Source organism: Plutella xylostella, chromosome 3 (assembly GCF_932276165.1).
Source record: "Plutella xylostella chromosome 3, ilPluXylo3.1, whole genome shotgun sequence".
Classification (NCBI taxonomy): domain Eukaryota; kingdom Metazoa; phylum Arthropoda; class Insecta; order Lepidoptera; family Plutellidae; genus Plutella; species Plutella xylostella.
In genome coordinates this window covers 5,532,530-5,555,635 of record NC_063983.1, presented here as the reverse complement: position 1 = coordinate 5,555,635, position 23,106 = coordinate 5,532,530, and the positions used below count along the sequence as shown (strand labels likewise).

Below are 23,106 nucleotides of genomic sequence, written 5' to 3'. Positions count from 1 at the left end.
CAATGGCGGCTATCTGTTAGTCATTAACCGCTAGATACTCATTAAACGCGACCGACCTCGGTGGTCTCGATACTATCAACAAGGCAATACTATTCATACCTAGGTATTTAGTAAGTACATACCCACTACGAGCACTGAGAACTTACTCCATAAACCTTACCTAATAGTTAACAAAGTTATTCTGAACCCATTACCTTATTTAGACCGATAAAAAAATATTCTTTATTTGTACACAGACACACATGAACGTATATAGCCTATATACAATACAATGTATGTACAAAAATGGCTGTCTCATCGCTTAAAGCGATTTTTTCAAGACAACTTAATTTACTGAAGGTACTTATAGGCTTTTACTAGACGTCTAGAAGAATCTAGAAAGATCGATGCTCTAGATTCCTGACTGCATAAAGTAAGTTATTGCATAATTATCTATATGAAGATCGCATGTGGAATGCGCCATGCGTAAACGCATAAAGAACGTCAGATTATTACCCAATGGGTCACATCCGTTTGTGGGCTTTCTGTACACAAAGAATCGAACGAGACAATTGAATACAACGCTTATGTAAGAAAATGATAAAATATCGCCTAAACAGTAAGTAACTAATGTGAGAGAGGTTTAGTATTGTATTGTAGAGTTCAATAATTTGTAGTCTTTGTAATACATTAATATACAGTGGGCTGCAAAGAAACCTGACTCCCTCTCGGTAGCAATATCACTCTAAGATGGTTCAGGTGACTGTACATAGGCCATAATAATGCTTTATCCATATATTTAATTTGTAAGATGATAAATTCGTTGCCATAAAGTTTCCACATGCAAACAAAACGGAAGGCTCGCACGTCCCGTAGCAAAGCTTTCACTAGTTTATGAAAATGAAAACCTTGACTAGCATAAAAATAAATCATTTACTGGCTAAAGCTATAGGGAAGTTACTGCCTTGTGGTTGTGTGGAGGGCTACTCTAGATTAAAAACAAATCAACAATCAAGAGCTGTCATACAATCGGTACGTTTAATACAGCGAGATAGAGTCGTGATTAACGCAGCAGTTCTCCAAAACTTCGTTATTCGTAAGCAAGAGTGACCCACCAGCACCGGATATCACGATAACATTATTGGATCCGCAAAAAGTTGCTGGTCTACTCAGGAAATAAAATGACAAATATAATTTGATTACCTAAGCGGTAATAGCTGATATAAGAAGATTTTTGTCGCGCTTCTTGGGAGAGGTATGTGTGTAAATCAGCGGACGATTACGGGCCAATGCCGATGATGTCGCTTACTACTAGGTATATTGATATAAAGACTATAAAGTAGGTAGGGATATGGCTGATATTTTGTTACTCAAGTTATGTTAGTACACCAAAGATGGTATCTGCTTAATAAGCATAATATAAGCACACAACAAAATTAGTACACTAACTAACGCTGATTTGGAGATTGTCGTAATATTTATTTAGCCTGTAGTCTGTAGCATATAAAAAATAAAGCTCTCTAGGGTAGCGGCACATAAGTACCTAGGATCGTACAAGAAGAACTGGTGAAATCCCACGACAGTTTATAAGTTTTAACTCAAAAGATATAGGTTTCTATTATTCCAATGTAAACAATCCTCGTTGTTTGGTTAAGTTAAGCAAATTTACTAGCCTCACCTTGTTCTATTAGTTGACAATGTATAGTTATGTAAGTACGTAAAGCGTCTTACATAATAAGTACATATATTTTGCTTATAATGATAACGAAGGATCAGATAACCAAACTTAAACTTAACTGAATGGGAGTGTATACCAATTTGTTGATTTTACATATCTAATATATAGTACATGCGCAGAAGGCCCAGAGTAGTATAAGTAATTTTTCTCTCAGGTTGTCTTAATATCTGGTACCTAGTAACTAGCACCAGACTAAGTACCTAGTATTACGAAATTAAGATAGGTATAGACGAGATAGAATGGAACAATCAATGAAGGTTCAGCCAAGTCACGTCACAAACAATAGGTTACGTGTTTTTGCCGAGATCCGATCGTGCGCGCTTTTAGCTATATCTGATCATTCTCAGTAGGAACGGCTTATTGAATTATACTTATTATCAAAGCAGGAAACTTAATTTCTTCATTAAAAAAATTATTTGATAAATACCTTTTACTCCTAGAGTAAGTATCAGTCATGTTGCTGTAGCGTTGGGTGCTACTCTGGGCACTTGGGCAGTCAATAACACGGAACATAAATAAATACTTCCCTTATCAATTAACGCTAATCTTCTGACAATTCTTTCACAATGGTGACAGGCAGTGATCTTGCTCTTGTGTTATAATTATAATATTTTGATAGAAGAAAAATACTTATACTTAACATACTATTTATTCGAAAAACATTTTGACGATACGCTGATGTACTCGTACCTAACGCAATATCTTATTAGGGGTTTTCCTGACCTTGGGTTTATTACAGCTTTTCGATTGTAAACTGTCCACAATTAATGTCCTATCTAGGCTTACAGATAAATCCGCTATGTGGATAACAGAGTTTTACATTCCGACAAGTGCAGTTGAGGTATGAGATTCCGTTACACATCCATCTAAGTCCATCTTACGAAGACTAGTCTCCTGTTCGTTTATTTTACCTTTAAATAAGTTTACTTTGTCCTTTTATGGACAACTTAGATTGATTAGAATGATAGATGTTATAGGTATTTATGGATTTATTATTATTTTAACGTTTTTATTATTCATACAATTACCATCTCAGCGCATTACCTATATTTAGATAACCTACATATTTTTATCTTTATAAATATAAAATATTCTTCTTTCTTCCAACTGCAACCGTCCGTTTTAACATCCGTTGCTATACTGCGAGCTTGAGAACATGAGAACTAGCTTATCATCCTCACATTTCACTTTCAAACAATTAGACTCTTCTTCGACTAATGGCCGCAAATTGTCTCCTATTACCGCAAAAGATACGGTTCCAAGAACCACTGCCGATGATCGCTGTTTAAAGAAAGTAATCGCTGTAAAAAAGCGCCCGTAGTCGACTTAGCTTTAGTGTTCAGCTACAGTAATAGTAACTGACAACTAAAGTTAAGCAACACAGGACACGGTCACCCATTGGATGAGTGACCGATTTCAGTGGTTGTTTTCTGAGCGCTTCCGTCGTAAAGCCTATTTAGAAGCCTTCAGACAGCTTGAAAACATCTGAATTGTATGGAGTAATAATAATTATGATTATAGACACACTAATATTGTTTAAATTTTATGCCAAGTGTGAAAAATCAAAAATACTTACCTAAGTATATTGTGATGAATATGAATTGCTGCAATGCTACGAGTATTAAAAAAACATATGACCAGGTACATTGCAATTGGTACGTTGGCTACGTTGCATTGCAAAAAATACTAATACTTGTTGTCATAACATCCAATATAAAATGTATTAGCGTGTAACAGTATCATTAAAATTGCATAATTAAAATTGATAAACTGTCGTGATTAGATGTAGTAAGAATGCTCAATGTGATTCAACGCATCTTACATTGATTGAAAACCACACCACCAAGTTACCTTACTCTAACACAGTGTTTTTCAACCTTTTTTATGACGCGACCCTCCTGGTACTAAAAAATATTCCGCGACCCCCTTGACCCTTCGGTTTTTTTAACATGTAGGTATATATAAAGGGGCCAAAAAAAAAGTGGGTTTTGTTTTATTGGCTACCATGTAAAAGGTCCTAAATATAGTCAAAGTTTCTTATTAGTTATGTTAAATACAGGTTGTTGCAAAAAGGGCCTTATAGGTACTAAGCCGAAACCTACATGTGCATCATGGTAGTTATATCTAAGCCCGAAAATGAAATCAGAATTTCAAAACTCGCGACAAAAATACCCTTTTTGCAACACCCTGTATAATTCAATTCTGTTATTATTAACAGCCTATAATTAACTTTTAAAAATCTGAAAAGATTTGTTAATTTAGAAGTAATTTTGAAAACCTTTATAACTATTTTAATAAAGTTAATATTATTTATTATTATTTTCTGCACTCATTGGAAGCAAACATGACTCAATCAAAAAACCTTCTTCTAATTTAATATATTTATGGTGGGAGGCAAGATGAAGTAAGAGTAGACTCGAGCTAATTGTATTCTTCTTCTGTATGTAGGTATCAACAAAAGATTTCTCGGGAAAACTACAGATTTTGGCCAAATTTAGTAGTAATTTGCTATAAAAATCCATGCTCGCAAGGATGGAGTAAAATGCTTATGATCGCTGATCTATCTACATAATAAATAATAAAGAAATATTAATTAAATTAGTTATCTTTATGATTTTGCTCACTAAATTACCCAGTTTCAGTTTTCTCGACCTCTGGCGACCCCCTTACAGAAGCTTCGCGACCCCCCAGGGGGTCGCGACCCACAGGTTGAAAAACACTGCTCTAACACACAAATAAATATCCATTGAAGTCTCATTGAAGTCAAAGTCAAATATTTTTATTCATCGTTTAAATATAAAATTTTCTGATGAACGTAAATTTTTACAATCTACTCTCCGTTCGGATAAAGGGGGCTCTTGAGGTTAAATAGGTACATAATATTATAATATTATCCAAAAAACATTAGTTAAATAATAAATTAGGGAAGTATCACTCTCTCATTTTCTGTCTATGTACATTGTACAATCGGCTTCACACTATTTTACTTTTTCATAGTCACAAACCGTTCTTCGATGGACAAGGAACGGTAAGTTTGTGTATACTGTACTATAACTTTATTTCAAAATGTTAATTCTTCCAGCTGCCATCACGAACAATCATAACAAGGCTGGATTTACGACAATAGCCACGTAAACGTTACTCGGTTGTTTGGTAAATTTTTAGTTGTTAGGTAATAATAAAACATTACTGAACAGTATCAACCGTCGTTCAGTAGTAAAGGCCGCCGTTTTACTGGGATAATTAAAAAAATATGCCGCGACCGAAATAACCCTACAGATGTGTCGGAGAAAGTGACAAGTGCGTTATCTTTGTGTAGAACTGTAGGACGCTCATTCTAACATGGCTCTTGAGTTTGAGTGGACCACTGATGGCAATTCTTATTTTTAGCATACCGATATCAGCCGCTATGGTTTTTCACTCCGTAGTAGAGTATACTCTTGTATTTGTTTTGTATAAATAAATAAATAAATAACTTTTATTTCGTTTAAAGCTTAGCCTAGATTACATACAAGGTTGGGACCGCCTAGTAAGTAAACAATACCTGTGACAGACGGCCCCGCTCTTTTAATAACATACGGTTAAAAATATTGAAAGCAACATAAGCTTAACTGTGTAAGATTTTAAGTTAAGGATAGTTAAAGATAACAAAGATAACAAGATAACGTTTTGTGGTTTTATACTCGATACTCACATTATTCATCACAATAAGGTACAGTTCATACGTCACTCGAGGAAGCATATACATGTAACAGAAGAGAGCGGAAGGTCTGACTGGTAATAAAAACATAAAATAATATTTTTCACTATTACACTAAGGGCTTGTTCCACAATGTCTGGTTAGTGGCTACCTGTGAGATAAAATACATGCTGTCACTGTCAAAAAAATAATAACAGAAAGTGACAGCATGTATTTTATCTCACAGGTAGCCACTAACCAGACATTGTGGAACAGGGGCTAAACTTCAACTTCCATATTTCTGCCATCTGTCTTGATGACATAAATCTCCATAAAGAAAATTCAGTAAAATGAATGCTAATGGTTACCTATCCAGTTGTGGACTGGTGCGGCTAGGGAACATGCAGACGACAACGTAAAGAAATATTACAAGACGTGATGGAAATGGTTAGCGGCAGTTTTAGGTCAACAGATATATCTCCCATCGCGAAACAGCCAGCCTTGACGCGTCTTTCATAACAAAATTAGTGAATATACGACTACGTTTTGTTGTGGTTTTGTAAACAAATAATATTGTTTACACTTAATTTATTTTAAGTATTGTTGATACATTTATCCCGGTACATAGGAATCTGTTGTAGGTAACAATTTTATTACTTACATACATTCATAAAATACTGTAATTTAGTTTTTTTTATTATTGTACATGGCCATTGTTTAATACGCAAAATTGCACAAAAAAAAATTGTGCAATTTTGCGTATAGAAGTGATAAATTTAGGATAGACCTCTTCTCATGCTAGGCCTATCACTCCGATTATAATCAGTTTAGCTCAAGTTTATTTGTAACATGTATTGACGTCTGTTTTCAAGTTCATTGATGATCAATTTCACATCTCATTACCCATACACAGTCAAGGTGCCCCTGAAACGTCGACTATCACGCTTGGTCGCTCTCGGCAGTTCCTAGCGGATGGTTTCCTAATCGATTACTTTCATTCACAAAGAAACTGTGACGCTACAGCCACAGCAGTTTGCCTCTAGTACACACATATGTATGTAGGTATTGTTGGATAGGTAAATAGGTATCGTGCTATTATCATCTCATCCTATCTCGCACTCAGCTCAAGCTTGCTTGTGTTGGAGTTCACCAACCAGAACTAGGCCTAAAACTCTTACTTCATTGGAAGGAGACCCGTACCCCAGCAGGAGGGGACGTGATGAGTTGTGATAATTATTGTGCCATTCGAGCTTTTACTTCTGAATTTCAGGAAAAAAATGTAGAATTACGGATTTGGATACAGGACACTATTGGTGACTAGTGTTAACTGTGTTAGCAAATATACTAAAATCTTTTGTAAACAGTACCATTTTGAGATAATTTATTGTTATTTTACCTGCTAACATTATGTTTGTGGCACGTACAAGTCGACAATGAGTAGGTGCCTGTTATACTGTTATCCAATAATGTGGTTAATACGAGGTCATATTTACTGAATAGTGACATATCTGAAAGCCTTGAGCACTAGTTACTGCGTTTTGCATATTGTTTCCATACAAATGAACTCACTTTCATTGTTAAAGCCTGAATTGACCTTTACCTTTTTTTCTCTATCTACATACACATAATTTCTTTGGCTGTCTCAAAAACGATGTACAGTCAGCTGCATAAGTAGCTATACATACACGTTTGAATCTTGTCAATCTAACAAACCGCCTATCCATACATTGAAGCATTGACGGTTCCTCAGTTTGACAAGGTACAGAAGTGTATAATAACTTATAGTGCCACAAACTTATCTGTTCCGGTGAGAGCGAACTAAATTGGTCCATACCTCATTACTTACTAAATGAATTTCATATTGACATAGATTATATGGACCAATTTAGTTCGCTCTCACCGGAACAGATAAGTTTGTGGCACTATATGCAGCTGACCGTACATATGCAGTATAAGAATTTCGCCCGTTCAAATGCATGAAGACAGTTAAAATATTATACTGCGCCTATGTCCGAAGCCACCTTGAGTATGCTTCCCAGATCTGGAATCCCCAGTATGATATTTATATCGACAGACTCGAACGTATCCAAAAAAGGTTTATTAGGTATCTCGGCTTTAAATTCAAACTTATTGATTCAAGTTACGAATGTAAATGTATTAAACTTCACTTGCTTCCTCTTAAATTAAGAAGGGATATCAGCGATATAATTTATTTAATTAAAATATTTCGAGGTTACGTTGACTGTCCGGATCTGCTAGGTAAACTTGGTTTAAGAGTTCCGTGGCGGAGAACGCGTAACAGACCGCTTCTTAGTATTCCTCAATGTAACAGCAACTACAGACAAAATTCATTCTTAGTAAGAGCTAGTAATACTTTTAACCAGATGTGTAATAGTAATAGTGTGGACCTCTTTAGCGGCACAGCTTATGTTCTATTAGAAAACATATTATAACTAACTTTAGTACGTAATAGATACCAAATAAATAAGTAGCATAAGTATAATCTAAGTTGAATTTATTATTAGGTGAGTATGTGTTGTTATTGTTATATCGTCTCCATATGCGAAAACCTATAATTAGCTTTTCGTCTATTTATGTTTAAATAAGATTAACTTGTTATTAGTATAAAGCTGTTGGTTTTCCATGCAATAAATTAAAATAAAATAAAATAAAATAAGAAGGTATTTCAACTTACGTAATTTGCTAATTTGTCTTTGGAGGGCATTTTATGTGTCAAAAAGTTAATTGTAACTGATTGTAACATTTGTAAGCCATAGTAAAAAAAAGCTGGACGCTCCAATATTAATTTCCTTTCGGATCGCATGACACTTTTTACTAAACGCTACATATACTAGAGCGATATTCTGCGGGGTCACTCTATGTATATGACGGAGTATATCACATTGCTGCTGCGCGAGCCATGACTCTACCTCATTGTATTAAACGTGCCGATTGCACGGCAGCTCTCTTTCGTTCGTTTTTCATCATTATATAGAGTAACCCTGCAGAATGTGGCTCCATTTGTCCCACCGCTGCTATTTGGGCATCGGCCAAAGACCGTTTATCGTCACTGATACGGCGCATGTGCAGTAAATCAGTTATTGTTGCACCATGTTCTATACTCGGCCTCCCAAAATAGTCCAGTTTACCAACAGAGATGCACATGTTATGACGCGCACCAAAATAACTAGGACCTACTTGATTGTAACCGAAAAACGGAGTTGGTAGGCAGGATTTATGTAAACACGTGTAGTAGGTATTTCAGGTATTGCCATAAGTACCTACCTATCTTTAAAGTTTTTCTTACAAACTATTGTAGTTGGTAAAACATCTTTGAAACTTAGGTAAAAGTACACATCATTTACATGTGGGTTTAATTTGAAATAACCGGCTTTTGGAATTAAATACATTCTATTACTTATCCCAAAGCGGGCATTTCATGATATTTTTAGCACCACTCAGATTTATTTATTTGTATTAAATAACTTTCTCACACGTTTATCCTGTACTTTGGGAATCTGACATAAATATTATGGTCATGATGTCGGCCCAAGTGCCCTTTCACCATATTTGCATAAGTTATTGAGTACATGAACACATTATGCACTGCACATATTGGCAGACTAATCTCGTCAAGACAAACGATATTAGCGTACTATCTCTCTATTAATACCTACGAGTGCTTACAACCAAATAATTCTACCATGAGTTTGACTCATTCACTGTATTATCATCGAATTTTTTGCACATGGAATATTATAGGATAAATAACCACATGCTTTTTGAGACGTGTGCCAAAATTTATCAAAAAATCGTCACTTATTATGGTACTATGATTTGCTTCGGACATGCGACATTTATGGCGTGTGGTTGGGGATTGGCTGTCGGTATGCCACCGAGATACAATCTATGGATGCGCAATCGACTAACCTGATAGAATATCTCGTCTTAGCAAATCGAAACTACCTGAAACCTGTATTGGTTCGGTTTTATTTGCAGCGAAACCGGTGACTCGAAAGTAATAGTAGCGAGAGTGGTTTAGATATGCATATTGATGTAAGTTTATCCATATTAGGTCATTTAAAGTATATCTAATAATTAGTTTCACTCACACTGAAACCAGATCGTGGTCTAACCTGACACGCGCACTCCGAATACACTAATACAAACTAACACCAGTATTGGAACAAACTGGGCAAAGCGTAGCTGTATTACACTGCCGGGCAATGAAAAAGTTCCACTCACAAAATCCCAAGAACAAACAACCCCATTTTTTTCAAAGATTTAATTTTAAATTGGAACAAAATATAACCGATTGTATTTAGTTATATCCTGATGCTCTGTTAAATGTACTTCAATGTTGCAGAAGACGGCATCAAGATAGCCTTTTCCGTTTAGAAGTAATTTGGTGCTTTTCTCAGTGGAACATTGCCCGTGAGTGTATAATATGCTTTATCATTTCAAATGCGGTGTCGTAGCAGTGGTCTAAAATATTGGAAGTAGGTATTAATCGTAGTAACTGTCCCGCATCAGCCTATTAAGCTGCACTATGTACCTATACGTATTAGTAGCGGCACCATTATTTATTACTTCATCCTTTAATAATATATGGTCTGTCACTATCCTAGCGCAAAGAGGTTTTATTTGCATCGCTACGGCCACGCAAAATACGCTGAGTGGTGCGTCCCTTGTTTCGCTGGTCCTTCACCTTGCAGGAACGCACGTTACGTACACCCGCGGCCTGGAAGGTCACTTTACCTTACGAAAAACTACTACACGACCGCTGCTGCGCTAACATGTCCCTCCAGCTATAATCCTCCAAAATGTAAACTCAATGGAAACTATTTTTGATGATGCCAAAAAATAGTCGTGAAATAGATGTAAATAGTCGTGTTTGCTAAAAAAATAGTCGTATCATACTTTCGGAGTTGTTATAGCTATACTTTATGGATGATTATAGCTGGAGGTCTCGGCCTATCGACTTGGTTAAGGTCGATAGTCAAAAAATAGTCGTCAAAAGATAGCAGAGATATAAAGGTACTTTGCTGGAGCCCCGGTGGAGGATTATAGCCGGAGACCACTACTCTATCTAGTTTTACTAAATGTAGCGACAACGTGACGGCTTTCATTCACTCGTTTGTTGTCAAGCTAGAGTAACCTGCTGTCCAGTGGGCCAGACCGGTTCAGCAGACACAGAAGTGATGGCTATCTTTATAGCCGCGGCTCGCACTGTCTAGTTCGATTTTCCTCTTAAAGCTTTAGAAGTAATTGAGGCATTTCATCGGGAGGCCGATAATGACTGTGCGTTTGTCTAGTTACTTGCAAATTCCGTAGTAATCTGAGTATTGTAATAGATTTAAATAGATATATGCTATTATTAAAGTATTCCCTCTATGCTCTACTACGTGAGTACCTACGTGTGTAAGTATGTATTAGTATTGATGTAGATGTGTGTTTTATTATTAATAATAATTAATAATACTTGGCAATCTATTGATTAATCAGCGACTTTGCCAAGGTATGCGTCCACCTGTATAAGAGCTAGGCACAATAAAACAATCATTAAGAATATAAAATTGAGTGCCAAATAATTGATGTCCACTAAATACCAGACTAGATTAAAAAAAAAAAACTATGATACTTTGTAATGGGACTAATGAGCTACGTAGAATCCTAATGCTCCTAACACTCCTAACAGTATACTCAAGTTCACAGAAATAAAATAACACGGCAATCATGTACCTAGTTATGAAAATACTGATTATTACACTTACTAAATGCGATCGCAATTAAGGGCCCGTACAGGGTGACGTGCCGCGCCAATTTTGGGTTTTCAATGCTCTTCACACAGCACACGCAGTGACACGCACACATGTAAGTTTGCACAGTGGGTCGATAAACTTTTACTCGCCAACTTTATTGACAATTATGTTCAAGTACATTTTGGGTGATTTTAGGGTAAGTAAGTATAATTCTTACTTACACTGGTAGGCACCAGGAAAGAGTAGAAATTAATAGGGGTGCCACTTTACTCTATACTCGGAACCCGATTAGCTTTCTCAAACAAATGTGGTATTTACTTGTAGAAAGGTAACTAAAAGTATTAAAGTGTAGATAATAAGTTTCGGGCATCCTCCAGCCAACTGAACCCCGACGACAAAGCAAAGTAAATACATAGTGTCGCAAAAGGGCTATACTAAGCCAAAAGGGGATGACTCAAGGGGTCATTCTGAACAACTTTTGTTCTACGAGATTTGCAAATTCGCGAAAAAAAATATTCGTTTTCCATGGTAAAAAGTCACATGTCCAACAAAGTTTCTATGAAAAAGGTTTTTTTTTGTTAATTTCCAAAACTCGTAGAGCAAAAGTTCAGAATGACCCCCTGTCTTACTCCTTTTTACCCTACTGCCGAAGGAGGAGGGTAATGTTTTTTGATTGTATGTATGTATATATGTATGTTTGTCTGTTTCTTTGTTCCCTCCTGTAGCCTAAACGGCTTGATAGATTTTGATGTATGAGGTATTGTTAGAAGCGTATTGATGGCGCGATGGCTATAGGCTATGTGACGTTCCATTAAAATGTACATAGCGCCCTCTTGAGGACATAACGTGATGATCGAAAAAATAATAATTCAACTTTGCCGTGTAAGGTATCAAATGAAAGGACTTGATTTTCACATTACAAAAATATGCATATTGAAGGTATTTAAATAACAACACCAAAATTATTGAAATAAAAAATGATCATGAACAACCTACCGACGTAAAATTTCATAAAATAAAAACAACTAAAAAGTTACAAATAAAAAAATACAATTATAAAAAACTAAAAACCTGACTGTACGCTAAAAACATGAAAACGAGTCCGAATGTTAATGGAAAGTATCGCAGGCGGGGACCAACTTGACCGCCACTCAAGGCCGTTTTCTAAGTAACATTCAGCTAAATGGTGAACCCTCTGCTGGTATAATTTGTTTATATACCGCTTTTTCAATACCTGTAAGTACGGTGGCCTGCGCCTAAAAGTATACAGGCGGAGATTTTAAAATAGCGATCTCAAGCTCACATGCTGCTCAAGCACATCCACATAAACACCACTGCTACACACATCACTCACAACACGTCCCCGGATTTATAACAGATGTAGCAGGTCCCTTCATCATCAGGGATCGCTATTTTAAAAACTCCGCCTGTATACTTTTAGGCGCAGGCCACCGTATATTTTTTGGCAGCATAATATTTTTACTTAATTTTAGGGTTTCGAACGTCAAAAGAAAAAAAGCACCTGTTATAGGATCTCTTTGTTGTCCGTCTGTCTGACTGACTGTCTGTCACCGCCCTTTTTCTCAGAAACGGGTAAAGATATCAAGCTTATATTTCGCATAGATGGGGAGTACCCCAAAAAAAATATTATGGTACTCCCTGTCCCACACAAGTAAATTGGGGCTTATATTTTTTCCAGTTATTTTGATGTGTATCCTTTTTTTTCTTTGTTGTTTTGTATAAGTATGTGTTTCTTTTCTTTAAATCTGTATTTTTTTTGTTGTTGCTGTCTATGTGTCGAAAAAATGTATCTTTATCTTCAAATCACGCCATCTATCGTTTGTTTTTTTGTGGCTACTGTCTATAGAAGAAATTCCGTCATTGACAATTTTACGTTACGAATTTATTTTTATTTATTTTATTTTTATTTTTACATTTTCGTGGAGAATCAACAGCATTTTGTTAATAAATAATTATTACTTATGAACACATAACAACTTGATGCCATTAACAGAATGAACTTAGTAAACTCAGTAAACCTAACACATCCAGAGGAAAAACAAAATCTCTTTCTCTCTCTCTGTAAAACATACTTAATAGCCCAAACTCGATGCTTTTAGCTATTAACATCTTTGAAATAAAATTGAGCCACCACCGTGTTACTGCCCTCATCAGATCCTCACGAGACCATACCTCAACCAGCACCAAGAGACTGTATTTTTGATCCCTAACCTAATGTTCGTGCGTATTGTCATCACTTAGATCCATTCGCTATATTCCTGCTCCTCATCAGACCTTTACGAGACTGTAATATCACGAGAATATTGCACACTATCTAATTTAATTTAATGTATTGAATATACTGGAAGAATTATGCTTCCTCAATTTCAAATCAAATTATGTTGGTGTCATAAAAGTTGAAAAAGTGCAATGACAACCAATGTGCAGTGATTTTGTATCTGTACACGATAAGATCGCGAGCTGTCAGTGCTGCCTAAACCGACGTGACCCTTCTTTGGAGGCCAGCGGCCAACTGAGTCAAACGTCACTTGTGTTTATGATTTTATAACACAGAAAGCCGCCATAGATATTTGTATGAAGATTTGAGGGAAAAAAAATGCTCAAGTTTGGGATTAATTTACACAAAATAAGTGTGTGTTTATTAAAAAACAAGGTATTTAGCGCCTAGTCCAAGCCTTTAACTTTATAATATGATAAAAATCATATGAAAATTCTTTATAATTACGACACAGTTGTTACAATACGGGAGTGTGATTGACTGGTTTTTCTTGATATTCTGAAATTAATTTACAGTTATCCATAATCATTTACTTAAATTCGAATGATTCAGCACCTAGCTAGACTCTTCAACTACCTGTGTGATTTTTTTCAAGGCTGTAGAGCATCATTTACTACATAATTCTATGACAATGCCAACCCTCGATTCCCTATTGCAGACCCTTAATACTGAAAACAATCAGAAAATTGTTTAACAGTTGCACATGAATACTATATTGAGTAGTACTTAATGGTAGTGTCGTGCGTAAGTAGTAAGTAATGAGTAAGTGCGTGCATCACTTGCACTAAACCAATGACATTAATAAGTTGAGAATCTCATCCGCATTGGCTTTCATAAAATAATGTAGCAGCAAGTAGATACTAATGGTTTTTCTTACCATTGGCTGGATAAACTCTGCGACTACGACTATTCTTTTTCTAGTAGGTCTCTGCATCAATTTCAATGGTAGACTAGAATATTGTTTTAGGGCACATTGGCTAAAAGATTAAAATTACGAATACAATTATTAATGATAAGCAGATAATAAGCATGACTAATGTATTAAAACAATGCATGATAATAATAAACAACGCCCATGAATAAACACCAAACGGTTTTTGGTGTCGAATGAATTGAGTATTGTTACAACACAATGTTTACAAACAAATAGACCAGATGTAGCACAGCATTGATCAACTGACAATGAATTTATAGTCAACCAATGATCTCAATTCGTTTGAGCTTCATTCCATTACAATCATTGACAACACGAGTCTATACGTTGGTATATACCGATGACACAATAGATGCACACTGATGATCAGTGTTGACTTGATAGCAGTTAACGAAATGGCTCGTTTCTTCACATATTAAACATAACAAGGAGATTCAAAAAATAGTAACTAGGTTTTTACAGAATGCATCATTTTCATTTAGCCGCTAATAATTTTCCCTTTTTAATTTCTGGATATACCTAAATAATTTCTTTTTAATTCTCAAAGCCTCCAAATACTCCAAACATCACGCCATGATGTTGATGTGATGACACAATAGATGTGGATCCACACACTAAAATGCAAAAACTGACTGCGAAAATGACTTCCAAACATCAAGAATCAAAACAATGAGCCTCCAGGACGCCACACAAAGGCTGCATGCGGCACGCGTCATGCGCCTGCGCATGGTCGAACCGCGGACTTACTCAACTTGGTGATGTCTCCACTTTCACTCCGCCTTGAACCAGTTAGCATTAGGCCGAGTATGGAAAGCCATTAATTAAACTAAATGAGTCTTCTAAATTTAAGAGTTCTAAAACCAACCAAAAACTACAAGAATCTTACCGTCGATAAATCCTGACAAAACAGCTATTGTTCTATCGGTCTAGGCAACAAAACGCAAGACAGTCACGTATTGAGGATAGTGAATTCTAAGAAAGATAACCCGGTCAACAGCCTGCGACTTAAACAGCTTATTGCCTTCTCCGTTTGTATTCCATTTCCTTGCTTCTAAGTGAGCTGTCTGCATCCGATGTGGGCCAATTTCCTCATCGCTGTTAATTGAAGACTGCGGCGTAAAAGTCCCTAATGATATAAAAGTTTAAAATGATTAGATTTTATGGACATATCATTTCAGAATCAAGTGCAAACTGCAAGATTCTTATAATCTGAACACAGAAGCCTGTTAGGTATCATGTCTCAGTTTTGAAGTGTAAGCATTTATTTACATAACCGTTATCAGCGAATGTGTAACTGAGCTTATCTTTGTAACATTACTCTTTTGTTGTGTAGCATAATTATAGACAATGGCATTTTGCAACTCCCTTATTATCAATTCCTTACTGCAATAAGCCTCGGTCAAGTACAAAATGCTCACATCGCCCACTAGCAACCGTTAACTCGTCAACTCAATGCAATGATCCACTTTAAAACAGATTGAACTTATTTTGGACAAAGACACTTTGCTTCTGTTTTAAACTTTTTATTGTGCTTGATGATACTTTACTCGTTATGGTAATTGTACAATTGGTATCGCATTGATTCTTTTTCTTTAAGTAGGTATATATGTGACTTTGTTTACAACATGAGCAGGGTATAGTATATCTGGAACTATGTATATTTTATTGAAGTTGTGAATGTGCATATATTATCAAAAAAAACGTGTGAAGTTATTCGTTTTATTAATTAATCTGAATACTAAGCAAGACGAGCATCTTACAGACACAGTCCTCTGTTTAAATAATTATACTTATAGAGAAAGGGAAATCATAATTTAAAGGTAAAATACCTTAGGAATTCCAAGTGAATTCATAGAGAATGCGACAATGAGCACCAAAGACGGATGTAACAACAAACTTGCGGCAATCGGTACCAACTGCTATCGCTTAATTAAACAGCTCGAATCAATTAAAAGTAAGGAAAACCGGAACAGAAAACTTGACGGTAATAAGGAAGTGTTACTTTTATAAGAAGTAAAAAAACAAAAACAGCCCGTGATCTTTAACCGCAGCATGTGCAGCCGCAAGCCGCAACTGTATCAGTTACAGCAACTTGCAGCTTGCCTACTATCGGTGTCGAGTGGGTCACGTGCGTCGCCATGGACAGAGAAACTCTCCGTGGGTTGTGGAACCAAATTCGCAACAAAGCGAACAACAGCATTGTTCACCCATACTGGGAGGTCGGCAGCCAGCCACCGGCAGAACCCACCGGTTCAATGACAAAAGCAAACAATGCCTCACCGTGGATTTGAACTCAGGACACGACAATCACTACTCATTATTATATCAATGTAGAGAAACTCATAGTGTGGGTGACAGCAGTGACGAAACGCGAACCTCGACGAAATCGCAATGAGCCTGTTAATTCTATAAGACAACATTTGCATGCAACCCGCCTCCATTGCCAGCCACTGACAGGCTTGGTAAATTTTAAACGTTTCAGTAAATAATGAACACAACGATTGTAAACTCGGTTGAATAACTGTTTTTACTGAAGTGTTATTTACGCTAATATGCTCTACACGCTGTAGCCCAATGGTCTTGATGAAATACACAAATGGCACGTTGAAACGACATAATGCAACTATGTGTTATTAAATTATTAGTGAGTCATTTGAGTCATTTGTGCAAGTACACACTGCAATAAGCACCAGCGCACTGCCTACAGCATTCCATTTCCATTAAGTTCTCGTAACAAAGCCTCCTACATTCCCAGAGATATTACTATCGTTACACATCTTTGTTGTTTTTATTATGCATTATCTTTTACGATTTCCGTAACTTCTACTTTCATTACTTAACTGTTAAACCGACGGGAACTCATCTTCTTTAGACTGGCGTTTATTATAGTCAGAGTCAGACCCTCTCTACGTCACCGTGACGTCACATCATTCGCGCTGACCTCAATGATAATAGCTTCAGTTTTCTAATGATGATCGCTACCATTTTCTACTCATTACTTGTCGCTGTTTCCTTTCGAAACTTATTAATCCATCAATCAATATACCCTATGTATATTTAAAGCTTTCGTTCCCGTCAAATTAGGTAAGTATATTTCCTTATCACTTATCAGTACCAAATATCTTATCAATCTCAGCCGATCCCAATTCCCAAGCCTATCTACTGGGACCGTCGCATGTAGAGCATGTTTACCTGTCGCTGCGTCTTGTCGGGCAGGATGACGGCGAGGTGGAAGGCGCGCGGCTTCTTGTCGCGGGACGCCTGCCGCATGAGCCGCGACGACGAGCGCTGCAGGCTCTGCGCCTTCTCCGGCAGCTTCAGCGCCACGATGGACATGCTGCGCGACAGCCGGCGGCCCAGCTTGCGCGTGCGCAGCGACATGGACCCGCTCAGCCCGCGCTTCCCCTTCCCCTCGCCACCCTCCTCCGCACCACCCTCTTCACCCATCACTTTATCCATTACAGCACCACTGTTTTCACATGCACATCACAACAGTTCACTCGACACTACAGGCTTCCGGGCTAGTTAAATGCACTTTAAGTAGACGGTCCACATCGTGACGACCCGGTATCGGAGATCACGGCCTTGCCGGCCGGGTCCGCAGGCGGATCATATGGTCGCTGGACCGGTTTTGGGGTCCAAGATTAGTCTGGCCCAGTTTTTGGGTTCTGACCCAACTACAACGATGTCCTCCTACTCCAGAGTCCAGATGAGTGGAGGTGGTTGTATTGTTTTGGTCTGGAGCGGAGCTACCGGAGTGTTTGTTTGTGGCGCGCGCGGGCGGTGGTCGCGACGTGTGCTCGAGCGGTCGCCGCGGCTGCGACTAGCGTCTCCCCGCCACGCCGCCGCCGCTGCCGCCGCGCCGCCAGCCGACCACGTAACACTCGCTCTAATCTTGTTATCAAAATGCATTGTCAATTGAAATTCGCGTTTTGTAAGCTAATTAATGTATTACCTATGTCACTGATTATTTGTTAAAGGTATGAACGGCAAGCTGAATTATGAATGTATACTTATGGCCTTTGAATGGCTTATAGCTCCTAAACATGCTGAAGACCTAAAGGAAGTAAGCATGAGCATAGACCCGTATTTGATGAAATATATTTGAATGTAACGGTAAAAATACAAACCAATCAGTTTGCGAAAAAAATAAATGAGCAGTCGGTTCAATAAGTTTCAAGGCAATCGAGTTTCTAAACGTAGCAGGATAACAATATGCTAGTCTAGCATTTAAATACCAACAAGAAATTTAGCCGAGTCGATGATACTGTGAGAGTGGACTTGTGAAGACTCGGTCATCATCAATCATCTTGAAAATCGTGCAGTGACGGTGGTATTATTTCCTCTGCCAATTTATTGGGGTTAGTAGGTAACATTCGAATTACCGGAACGTAATCTTTTTTTTTTTTTTTTTTAATCTTTATTTATTAAAGAGACTTAGGTCACTTACAATAAACTGTGACCATGTCAGTCTCATCGAGACATACACTATTTAAATAAATGCTAAACTAGGGTTGTCTTAAGTCTAAACAATATTTTACATAACTATACAATATTTTGGCCTCAATAGAACATGGATTTGAAAGGATAGTCTGAAATGCACCAACGTCAATTAGATTGACTCGAAGTTTTCGAAATAACATTGCTCTGTCCGAATTATATTGTTTACATTCTACCAAAAAATGATATAAGTCCTCTACTACTGAACATGCTGAACAATCCGGTGAGCCCACAACTTTCATCATATATTTAAACTTATTTAATGGCAAATGACCTGATCTTAATCTATGGGACAAAACAATCTCATATCTACTTAATTTACACTCAGCAAACCATGGGATTCTGGGAGGTTCAGCTTGTAGCGTTTTGTACCAAACGCCCTTTTCTACAGATTTTGAATCAAAATATTCCTTCCAGTGTTCATGATTCCGATTTTTATATTTTAACAAGAAATCTTGAAGCCGTAAATAAATAAAATGCACATAAATCCATAAAAATACTACGGTAGTAGGTTAGGATCACGAATAAAATTAATTAAAATGACTTGGCTAAAAGTAAGGTTTCAATAATATTTGTCCTTATTGCATAAATGAATTAGGAAACTGAATCAATTTCCTTGTAATTTGTGCAAAAATCAGTATGCACTAAATTAAGTATTTATGACAAAGATTTGCCATTCGTTAACTTTAACTGAATGTTAGTTAAGTACTTACAACAACGTTATATAAAGTTCTATATTTTGGCGAAAAAAAATAGTATCGTTTCTTGAAGCATGAGTTTATTCGTTTATTCTAACCATAGAACAACGCGGACTCGGGTGTACCCTCGGGAAGCGTCATAGCGATATTTCTTGATACAAAAAAGTCTGCCAATTTTTGGGGGGGGGAAATTTTACCGTTTACCTTGATTATGTCTCATAGGACATGTCATTATGAGTTTTAATTCCTAGCAATAAGGGTTATGTCAAGAGACATTTAATTATGAACACAGTGTCGTCATTCTTTCTTGCCATGGATGTAACAATTATCGATACGCGTTATCGATGAATTCTAGATCATGTGTATGAAATAAAAATTTTAAATAAATTAAATTATGAATGATTAACATATGAAGCATTTATTTCTATTACTTATCTTTTAAGATTTTTCTCAAAATCATAATTCTCTCTCCACTCCCTACTTCGCATGAAAAATTTCCTTCCGCAGCATACTAAACTAGTCTTAGTCAACTCTCTCCTAGTACCTATTATAGAGTACGCGGACGTATGCTACCTGGACCTGACCGAAGCACAGCTCAATAAGCTAGAACGCTTACTGAACACCTGCATTCGTTTCGTTTTTGGGCTGCGTAAATATGATCACGTGTCTCAGTACCGCTCACAGCTTAAATGGCTCCCAATTCGTGATCGTAGGAACTTACGTATTCTATGTTTACTTTTCTCTATTCTCCGAGAGCCAAATACTCCTCCCTATCTTAAGTCTATGTTCTCATTTCTCTCAGATACCCACTCCAAGCATTTACGATCCTCTCACAATTTACTCTTAGCTCTGCCCTCCTTCCATTCTGGCTTTATGTCCGATTCCTTCGCGGTCACGGCTGTACGATTATGGAACAATCTTCCTCATAATATTAGGAATGCACCTTCTCGCAACGTGTTCAAATGTTTGACTCGTGCTTACTACCTTAGCAAGTTAGATAAATAGACCGCTTCTCCTGAACCGCTTAGGTATATTTTATAGGTATATATTATTATATGTATGTATTAGATATACTTATGTATATATATTATGTAAAATATATTGTATGTATCGGTACATTTTTATATATATACGTATTTATATAGGTTAATTAGGTATAATATTAAGGGCGGATTCGACCAACGACGAGTAACTTTTTACTCCCGAGTAAACTACCAATTACTCGCGAGTAGGCAGATTTTGCATTCTACCAAACCTGAAACCAAGATAACTAGCTTATCCCAAGAATAAAATGTTATTCCGCCAAAATTGACCGTGTAACGAGCTTATCCGAGAGTAATTTTGTAATGGCGGCGGCACATCAGCTGATTAGAAAACCGTCATAATGACATATAAATATATATATATATATATATTTATATGTCATTATGACGGTATATATTTATATATATATATATATATATATATATATATATATATATATATATATATATATATATATATATATATATAATTTCTTTATTCAGATTACTAAGATCCAATTTTGTTAGTAGACATATTAAAATACAGTTTGTTAGTAAGTACTTAAAATATTTATAACTTAAAACTATTATTTATTTAGGCCGACATGTTTGGCTACCCAATGTTTATACATTGGGCAGTCAAACCGGTCAACTATTGTACCAAGGATGGTGTTGGCGCTGTCGCGGGTCCTGCGGTAGATTGAGGCGATTCTTTTACGCACAATTGCATAAAAGTCGTCTGTATGCGCTTCTGCGAACATCGTTGACGCACTACAGTACCGCGGCAGCCCCAACAGCATCCTGAACACATTATTGTACTGCACGCGCAGGGCGTTGTAGGTCTTCAGCGTATAGTTAACCCACAGGCTGCAGGTGTAGAAAGTTTGGCAATAAGCTTTGAATAATGTAATCTTTACTTCCTTTGAACACCTAGCAAACCTGCGGGCCAACATGTTGCCTCTGACCGCCATCGCCCTGCGCTCGCGCTCAATATCGAGATCATCCTTTTGGTCCTCAGATACAATGTGACCCAAGTATTTAAATTTTGCCACTCTTTTGAGATCCTTCCCGTTTAATTTTATTGGTGGTATATGTTTAGGAGTTTTATTACCGGCCGCAAAAACCATTAACTCACTTTTCTTGGTATTGTATCTGAGTCCATGCCTCTCAGCATAGTTTTCACACATACCTATCATCTGCCTGAGCGAACTGACCGATGGGCCCAGCAACACCATGTGGTGTGATAAACACATCTGTCAAAACATAAACAAAAGTACGTTAAAAGGCAAATTCTCAGAATAACAACAGCGAATAAAATATTAAAACATAAACAATTTTTTTACTATTATAATCCATTCAAACTAAGTTGGCATGTCATTTCTATTGCATGCTTCGAAACGCAGCTATTTTTATTTTAGTAGCATTACAGTTTCGTTCCTCGTTCATTCAATTAATCATGGTATAACTTGGTAGAATGCAAATGTACTTATCCCAGATATTTACTCGCGTATAAATTTTATTCCGGTATAGTTATTCTCGTGTAACGTGATGTTTGGTCGAATCCACCCTAAGTGACTTAGGTTTACTATTCTTTTCCTTAATTTTTAATTCTTCCTTTTTTTTTAATTCTTTTTTTTTGTACACCTTATTACCTATTTTTCCTGAACCTCCTGCGGGTTGACTGGCAGAAAATGCTTTTAGCGTTAAGTCCACCCTTTGTACTTTTATTTGTAATATTTGTACAATAAAGAGTTAAATAAATAAATAAATAAAATATAGATTGTAGATGAAATGCTTCCAAAAAGTTAACCATATGATTTACTTACTTGTCAAACTAAACAATTTTTTGCTATACAACTCTAATGATTTTTCTGCTCCATAGAAACTTGGTTGAATTTTTACATCTTGAATTTCCTGAAAGCGATGACCAAAAAATGTTCAGAATGACCCCCTAGTCAATCCTGCTGTCGGCTTACGTTCACCACTTTTGTAATAGCTCGTATGTCATAGCAATTTCTTGAAAAATAAAATAAACTAACTAGGTATGTATGTGTAACCTCCTTTAACTGTGACCTTTTTGTCGATAAGCACATTATTTACATACGGGTACATCACTATGGCATTTTTCTGACATTGGTTGCTAGGCAACGGCTTAACAATAAACCATGACCGAAGGCGATCAAATCGGTAAACAAATCCGGTAATCCGAATATTCTATGCAATGAAGCTGTCATTTAATATGTAAACTAATCATTTTACACGAAACGAACGCTTTGCCAACTAGATTGAGTCTAGTGAAAATTGAGATTGCAACTAGTTTTTATAAATCGGTGGGCCTTTCTGGACCACTACCCCGGCAGAGGGGAACGTCTGCCTATTTCGTCTCCAGACCCACAGAGTAGGTAATATAGTAGTAAGAGACCGGACTTCCTAAGAATAAAAACACAAAGTTTGGATAATGAATCATTACCAACCTGTGTCACTTAAACCAGTCA

The 23,106-nt window shown here is 36.7% G+C and overlaps 1 protein-coding gene across 1 annotated transcript in view; it reads right to left on the bottom strand.

Annotated features, from left to right (window-relative positions):
• LOC105388158 overlaps positions 1–18,251 on the bottom strand; it is a 126,709-nt gene extending 108,458 nt beyond the window's left edge. The window contains exon 1 of the mRNA XM_038117125.2: positions 17,584–18,251. Within this exon, the coding sequence (XP_037973053.2) occupies positions 17,584–17,850 (267 nt within the window). The 5' untranslated portion in view covers positions 17,851–18,251. The remainder of the gene's footprint in view (positions 1–17,583) is intronic.
• Positions 18,252–23,106: the final 4,855 nt, after the last annotated feature.